The sequence below is a fragment of the Scylla paramamosain genome, chromosome 1 (assembly GCF_035594125.1).
Source record: "Scylla paramamosain isolate STU-SP2022 chromosome 1, ASM3559412v1, whole genome shotgun sequence".
NCBI classification, from domain to species: Eukaryota; Metazoa; Arthropoda; class Malacostraca; order Decapoda; family Portunidae; genus Scylla; species Scylla paramamosain.
In genome coordinates this window covers 12,547,501-12,555,000 of record NC_087151.1, presented here as the reverse complement: position 1 = coordinate 12,555,000, position 7,500 = coordinate 12,547,501, and the positions used below count along the sequence as shown (strand labels likewise).

Here is a 7,500-nt window from a genome sequence, read left to right as displayed (position 1 = left end):
TCGGTCGAAATAGATAGATATGTTTCATACAGGGATTGCCACGTGTGGGCATGGTGGCTTCTTGCAACTTCCCTTATTTTCTTATGTTCTTATGTAAATTCTTTCTTTTCATTTTTTTTTCAGGTTGGCAGTGTTGATTTAAGACTTCCAAGCAGAATAATCTTGTATGCAGTTGCCATGAGTTCTTTATACTTGTTTTGAGAATAAGAACACAAGGGAAGCTGCAATAAGCCATCAGGCCTACACGTGGCATTCCTGTATAAAGCATATATATATATACTATACCTATATCCTCCTATCATCACTATCCATAAATATAATATTTCAAAGTTCTCCATTGACTCGACACTAACAGCTTGATTACTGAGTCTATTCCAGTCATCCACCAGTTATTTGTGAACCAGCTTCTTCCTATCTTTTTTTTTTTTTACGTAAGAGAGGTACTGGCCGAGGTCAACAAAAATTATGTAAAAAAAGGTTCACTGAGGTACCAGTCCCCAAAGAAAAAGAGCCAAAAAAGATTATCCAAAGTTGGAGAAGTGTCTTGAAACCTCCTTTTTATTTGAAATCATAGAAAAGGAGAAATACAGAAGCAGATGGGGAGTTCCAGAGTTTATCAGTGAAACAGATGAAAAATTACGAATGCTGATTAACTCGTGTATTAGGGAAGTGGACAGAAAAGGGATGAGAGAAACTAGAAAGTCTTGTGCAGCGAGGCCGCTGTGGGGAGGGAAGCATGCTGTTAGCAAGATCGCAAAAACGGTTAGTGTGAAAATAGCGGTAGGAGATAACAACAGATACAACATTGTGGAGACGAAAGAGAGGCTAAAGGCAGTCACTTAGAGGAGAGGAGTCGATGAGACGAAATGTTTTTGATTCCACCTTGTTCACCAGAGCAGAATGAGAGGAAAATATAACTTTATCAAGCTTGAAGCCGATACTCCCTGTCATATTCTGATTACTGACCGTGAGGAACAATAACTTCATCAAGCTTGAACCCGATACTTCCCGTCCTATCCTGATTATTGACCATAGGGATTTTGTTTAGGTCATCCTTGTTATATATATATATATATATATATATATATATATATATATATATATATATATATATATATATATATATATATATATATATATATATATATATATACCTACACCAATACCACATCCCTTCCACAACCCCATAGACCTTTATCTAGCATAGGAGGCCAATGTACTTACCCTGTGGCATCATGCAGGCACACACACAATAAATTAGGCAGTGTGGTGGCCGGGCAGTGAGACGTTGAGCAACTGACGGCGTGCTTGTGTAGGCGGCACTAACTTGTGGCATGAAAACACTGTGATTCATGACATTAAACATTCCATTCCGCGAAGAACTTTGCCATGCAGAGAAATGCACAGGACTTTTTTTTTCCCCTTCTTCGTCTTCTTTCTTTCTTTCTTCTTCTTCTTCTTTCTTTCTTTCTTTCTTTCTCTTCTTCTTCTTCTTCTTCTTCTTCTTCTTCTTCTTCTTCTTCTTCTTCTTCTTCTTCTTCTGCTTCCTCTTCTTTTTCTTCTTTCTTTCTTTCTTTCTTTTCTCTCTTCTTTTTTTTTTCTTTCTTTCTTTCTTTCTTCCTTTTTTTCCTCCTCTTCTTCTTTTTCATCATCATCTTCATCATCTTCTTCTTCTTCTTCTTCTTCTTCTTCTTCTTCTTCTTCTTCGTCGTCGTCGTCGTCGTCGTCGTCGTCGTCGTCTTCTTTCTTTCTTCCTTTCTTTCTTTTTTTCTTTCTTGCTTTCTTTCTTGTTCTTGTTCTTGTTTTTCTTTTTTTAATTATTTATTTCTCCTTTTTTTCTTCTTATCCTCCTCCTTCCTCCTTTAATTTCTTTTCTTCTGTTTCTGCTATTACTACCTCTTCTTCTTTTCCTCATCCTCCTCCTCCTTCTTGCTTCAGGAGCTCAGAGGGACGATTGTTAACTGCTGCTTGTGTGTTGAAAGGAGCAGAAATGTGATAACCCAACCCCGCATGTCTCGGCTACCGAAGATGATCAGCTCTCGATGTTCCGTTAACTGCTGTCACATTATTCTGTCTATACTCCCTTATTATAAGTAAACTGGCATCCACTTTGGAGATCTTCCTGTTCCTGTGATGCTTTTTAATTTACTATTTTCTATATTATTTTTTTTTTTTTCAGGGAGCGACAACTTTATATTCTCTTTTATTTCTTTATTTTTCCTTCTTTTCCTTCATGGTCAGTCTCCTTCATGTGTAAAAAAAGAATAAATGAAATACAAATAAATAAAGTAGGTAATAAATGGTAAGCCGTTACCTAACATACACAATCTCACACACACAATTATTCTTGTTTATTATCTGTTTATATCGCACCATCATAGTATTCTATTCAGCCGTTAGTATATCTGATGTAAAAACTGCCTTTCTGTTGACAGGTGAATTCAACGTTTAGAGAGAGAGAGAGAGAGAGAGAGAGAGAGAGAGAGAGAGAGAGAGAGAGAGAGAGAGAGAGAGAGAGAGAGAGAGAGAACTGTGATTTTACTGAAGATGGACTATCATTCAGGGTTCCGTGTTATTTGTTTCTTAAGTTGTTGGTGAGCAGCTCTAAAGTTACTTGACATATATCGTGGAAAATTGCAACTAACACTACATGGATATAATGAGTCCACAAGCTTTCTCTCTCTCTCTCTCTCTCTCTCTCTCTCTCTCTCTCTCTCTCTCTCTCTCTCTCTCTCTCTCTCTCTCTCTCTCTCTCTCTCTCTCTCTCGAACTTACGTACATTAAGGCAAGAATTATAGCACACTAGACTCTACAGCTTCATCTTGTCAAAACATCTAACTGTTCCACCAGTGCGTTGCCGACGTCAGCATTGAAAACGTCCCCCACTGTTCTTGCAAAGCATCGTGCACACACAGCCACCTGCCTCCTCCTCGCAACCGCCGCCACGCCTCCCACACTCAAGACACTCCTCGCTCTTTGCCCACAACGCCTACACACCTCCGATGCGAGCAGGGAGGGTGGAGGTCCTGTGGCTGGTGGAGCGGAGTGAGTGAATCAAGGAGTGGATCCACCGAATTAAATATCGTTGTAAAATTTCTTGCTGGGTGTTCTCGGATTACCAGGTGCTCAGCCCTCCATCAGTACTGACACGGCTCTCACCTCATCATGCATTTCCTAATTTAACCAGCGGCAGGAGGCGAGGGTTGGGCCGGTCCGCGAGAGAGGGAGAGAGGCCGCACTCTGCACCTTGCCAGGTTTATTTTCATACTCATAAGCGGCATCTGCTCCCGGTGCCAGAAGGATGGCGCATGGGCTGCCGTGGGCGAGGGCATCACATGACTGCCTGCCATGAAGGACTATTAGTTGTCCAGGGTGACAGTATTATTGTGGCGTAGTTTTTCGCGTTCCTATTGAGATGTTTCGACAAGTTCATTTGATCGGGGTGCTTGATATACATGCAGACCTTTAAAAGAAGTTGCCCAAGTCAGAGAGAGAGAGAGAGAGAGAGAGAGAGAGAGAGAGAGAGAGAGAGAGAGAGAGAGAGAGAGAGAGAGAGAGAGAGGCATGTCTCCTCCATGTGATGAATATAAGAATGTTCGAATGTGGTTCACGCGTCAACAGGGAGGGCATGCTGCAAGGGTGCCAGCTTGCCAGCCATCGAGCCACTTCGTTATTCTCGATTGCTGCCGAGGCTTCTGTTTCGGGGGGCTTCGTAGATTACGAGACAATTGATTGATTTTCTTTTTCTTTTACTTGTCACTTTAACAGACATCTAAAAATATATATAAATGAATAAATAAATAAATAAATAAATAAATAAATAAATAAATAAAACAAAAGTTACTATAATTTGAGTTTACAGTGATACTGATAACCAGAAGAAAAAGAAGAGGAGGAGGAGGAAGAAGAAAAATCAAACAACTTTTTGCCGGGTATCCTGACGCGCCACTCACTGAAGGGCAGACGTCGAGTAGCAAGTAACCCACAGCACCTCACTGCACACGATAATCCTGCTGATGGCTGCGTCCTGTACATGTCCGTGGAGAAGTGTTAGGTCAGACTAAGTCCTCTTCTCACACGGGTGCTTAGCACAAATCCTGCTACACACCATTAGTCTCAACAGAGTCTGAGTTACGACCTAGTTATCCGCGTCGAGATGGAACTGTGTTGTGTTATGGCGGGACAGCTGGAGTGTGTATTGAAGTGGTCCCGGTTTCGTCTCAGCTGAAAGCAGACGATCATGACTGCAGAGAAACATGCCCATTTGAACTGAAACATCCACATACAACATGGCACATTCAGCTGTCAGACATAATACTCGGTCAGTCAAGAGAGAGAGAGAGAGAGAGAGAGAGAGAGAGAGAGAGAGAGAGAGAGAGAGAGAGAGAGAGAGAGGTTTAGTATATAGCTGTCTTAGCACAAAGCAAAGAATCATGGGTGGAAAGAAACGCGTCCACTAGAAGTGAAATACGCACGACACTGCACAGCACAGAGACAGTAGTCTGAGGAGAGTCAGTCAGTCAGGGGCGCAGATAGGAGGGAGGGACAGAGTGGGGTGAGGGGCGGGGGAACGGGTGTGAGGTGGAAGGAATGTGGTCCTCCCGGAGACTGGGGACTGTATGAACAATGAGGTAGCGGATGTCTAGTGTCCACACCATCTTGATCGCCACCTGCTCTACCGCTTGAAACTCTCCATCTCAGTAAAAGTCACCACCCAAACAGCCTCTTCGTTAACTAAACATAATTGCTGTGCCAGGTTGTCAGTCACGTAGCTCACCGCCTACTTACCTGACCCTTGGACATGACGGGTGTACTAAAGCCTGGGGACAGAGGGGAGTTGGTAGTATGTTGCCAAACAGTACACGCTCTTCACTCTCATAAACATAGTAAAACAAGTTTCCTTTTATTAATCAAATTATCAATGCATGTAATGTACAGGGTGTACTATATTACTCTAGGTAATGTATTATACTTGAATTATGATGTTTTCATCATGGAGAACAAGCATTGGCAATTTCGAGTGCAAGCAAATATATTATGGATTATGAATTTAAAGTGATAAGATGTTAATTCATTACAGTCATTCTTTATGCAGCGAGTGACATCGTGGGAATACGTGAGATGTTTTATGTTATGATGGGCTTCCGGTAAATCAGTGTGGGGTGGGGGACTTAACAGCAGCTATATATTGATCATGCCGGGGGAAGCTTCCTTGATGATCCCTGTGATTGTTTGGAGCTATGTTGCCTGGCAACGGCAGTGTCGAGGGTTCCATCACCTCCACCTCTTGGGTGAGGTGCATACCTGTACTTTTATAACACGCTACTTACTCTTTAGAGCAACATATATTTGTCTCAGTTGATGGAAAAATGAAAGAGGAAAAATAAAGACAAAGAATGAATCGTATGACTTCCTTATATTTCTATGGAAATATTATTTAGTAGATTTATTTTGAAAAAAAAAATGTGCATTAGGTACTATTTTCCGTACATTACACCTTAGAACACTGAAAACTCTTACTCTTATACATATAAACGCATGCTTTATGTAAACACAATACACAGTATACAAAAGAAACAATGGGTACGAGTTGACATTTGACGAGAGCGCCAGTGGTGTCTGCCAAGCGGCGGCCAATGGCAGTTGGTCCCGCCTGATGGACGCTCCTCCCCCTGCGCACAGCTCCCGCGCAACCCACGTGCTTCAGCTGTCACACCGCGCGCGGGAACGGACCTCGTGGGAGGCACAAGGCAAGGTGTTGATTATTCCGTGGTGTTAACAGTGAACACGACAGCCAGTGAACATGGATGATGAGGAGGTGCACACTGGCATGGTGGAGAAAGAGGAGGTGGTGTCAAGCAGCCCAGTGTGTGGTGAGTACAAGCCTGCCTGTATTTTTGTGTTGAGGAACGCTACGACGCAGAATCTTCGCTTCCAACGCCATTTCAACACCAAATCGGGCATGTGCCGTGTAGGGAACGCTCGCCCTGTTTCTCAGATGAATTTTGAGTGTTTTGTCAGGTAGTTAGTGCAGTGTTAGAATGTCGTCGGGTGTCGTGTAGGCTTGGGGACTGTCAAGCATCACCAAACGTCAAAGCGCGCGGGTCTTCCTTCCCTTCCTCCCCCTTCCCCTTGCTCCCCGCCACCAGATCTCCCTCATGTTCTCCTCAGCCTGTGAGAGGGAGGGTCAAGTTGCCACTCAGTGTTGCCACGTGGGGTAGCCCTTCATCTCACGCGATGTGGCCTGACAGTATGATTGTTATTGCGTAATGTATGATGATAAGGATTCAGAGTGAAGACGCCGTTATATAGCACCTCTTTGTTAGCATCACTCTTGGTCGGAGCTGAGATGAGGCAGCGTCAGACACAGAGGGGCTGACTGAAGGCCGCACGTGCTCGGGAATATAAAGTTAATATCCGTACAGTACACCCAGCATCAACACTAGCTCTTTTTTTTCTTTATGCGTATGACCTGCAATTTATAATAAAATGCGATATTTTCGCAGAAATTATAAGACTGACTGCTTATTCAGACGTTTTGTTGCTCAGCACCACTTGGTTTTCTGTCACACATGGCAACTGTGTGAAGGATGACAGTTGTCTGCCAGAATGTCAACCGGACTTCAGAGGAAATAACCGCGGACCACTGAATTGTTTTGAAGTATGAGTCTTGTTGACACAGCTAGTGAATTTGTGAGATTATTATTTTATTGTACGTATCGAAATTAGGATGGCTGTTTCCAGTGAATATTGAGAGAGAGAGAGAGAGAGAGAGAGAGAGAGAGAGAGAGAGAGAGAGAGAGAGAGAGAGAGAGAGAACTGTCATATAACCGTCTGCGACCTACATTTATACGAGACAGTGACCCAGTTCATATCCCACCATGACTTGCCTTTGTAATTCCGGCTGTTTATCTAGGCTGCCCATGACGGAAATGGAGGCGTCTTGGGCTTCTTTCCCCTGCATCCATCGTTCTTTACACTTCTGTATACGCTGTCGTTATTCAGCATGGCATTAGAGCGCAAAATTCTGACAACGTTTATCAGGAGTAGGCATTGAATGGTGACGGTGGAGGTAAGAAATGAAGTAAGAGTTCAACGAATCGCGCTTGTATTCGCGTCGACCTTCGCCCCGTGCCTCCGTCTCCTTCCGTCTGGGCGAGTGGGAGACCTCGTGGTGTTGGTGGTGCAGGATGTGAGGCACGTGTGTGGAAATAGGCAGCGCTGAACAAAGATTCTGTATACACATACCCTTACTTCTCACGCACTGGAATACTCTGGTTTACTTTGTTTTCGGGAAATTGGCCTTGTGTTTCATTAAACGGAGTGATGTGAAGCTTGCCTGTCGTGTCAGAACAGCACTTCACCCACAAAACCGAAAAGATAACCGTCTGTCAACATCAATGGGTAAAATCAAGGATGGCATGATAAGATGAGGTCCCGCACCCCGCATGTTTTTTTATGATCTGTCCTTGAAGGTGATATCGTGTGCTTTGTGTAGTC

At 43.3% G+C, this 7,500-nt stretch overlaps 1 protein-coding gene and 1 long non-coding RNA gene across 4 annotated transcripts in view; both read left to right on the top strand.

Moving 5' to 3' along the window:
- Positions 1–1,042, top strand: part of LOC135095107 (uncharacterized) — a 7,118-nt gene extending 6,076 nt beyond the window's left edge. For both annotated transcript variants that reach the window (XR_010264429.1, XR_010264281.1), the window contains exon 4: positions 124–1,042. This is a non-coding gene — a long non-coding RNA (uncharacterized LOC135095107). The remainder of the gene's footprint in view (positions 1–123) is intronic.
- Positions 1,043–5,640: 4,598 nt separating this feature from the next.
- LOC135100752 (homeobox protein TGIF1-like) overlaps positions 5,641–7,500 on the top strand; it is a 40,561-nt gene continuing 38,701 nt past the window's right edge. The window contains exon 1 of one of the 2 annotated variants that reach the window (XM_064003996.1): positions 5,641–5,873. In XM_064003996.1, coding sequence (XP_063860066.1) covers positions 5,804–5,873 — 70 coding nt within the window. In that variant the 5' untranslated portion in view covers positions 5,641–5,803. The remainder of the gene's footprint in view (positions 5,874–7,500) is intronic. The other variant, XM_064004004.1, reaches the window with a different exon arrangement.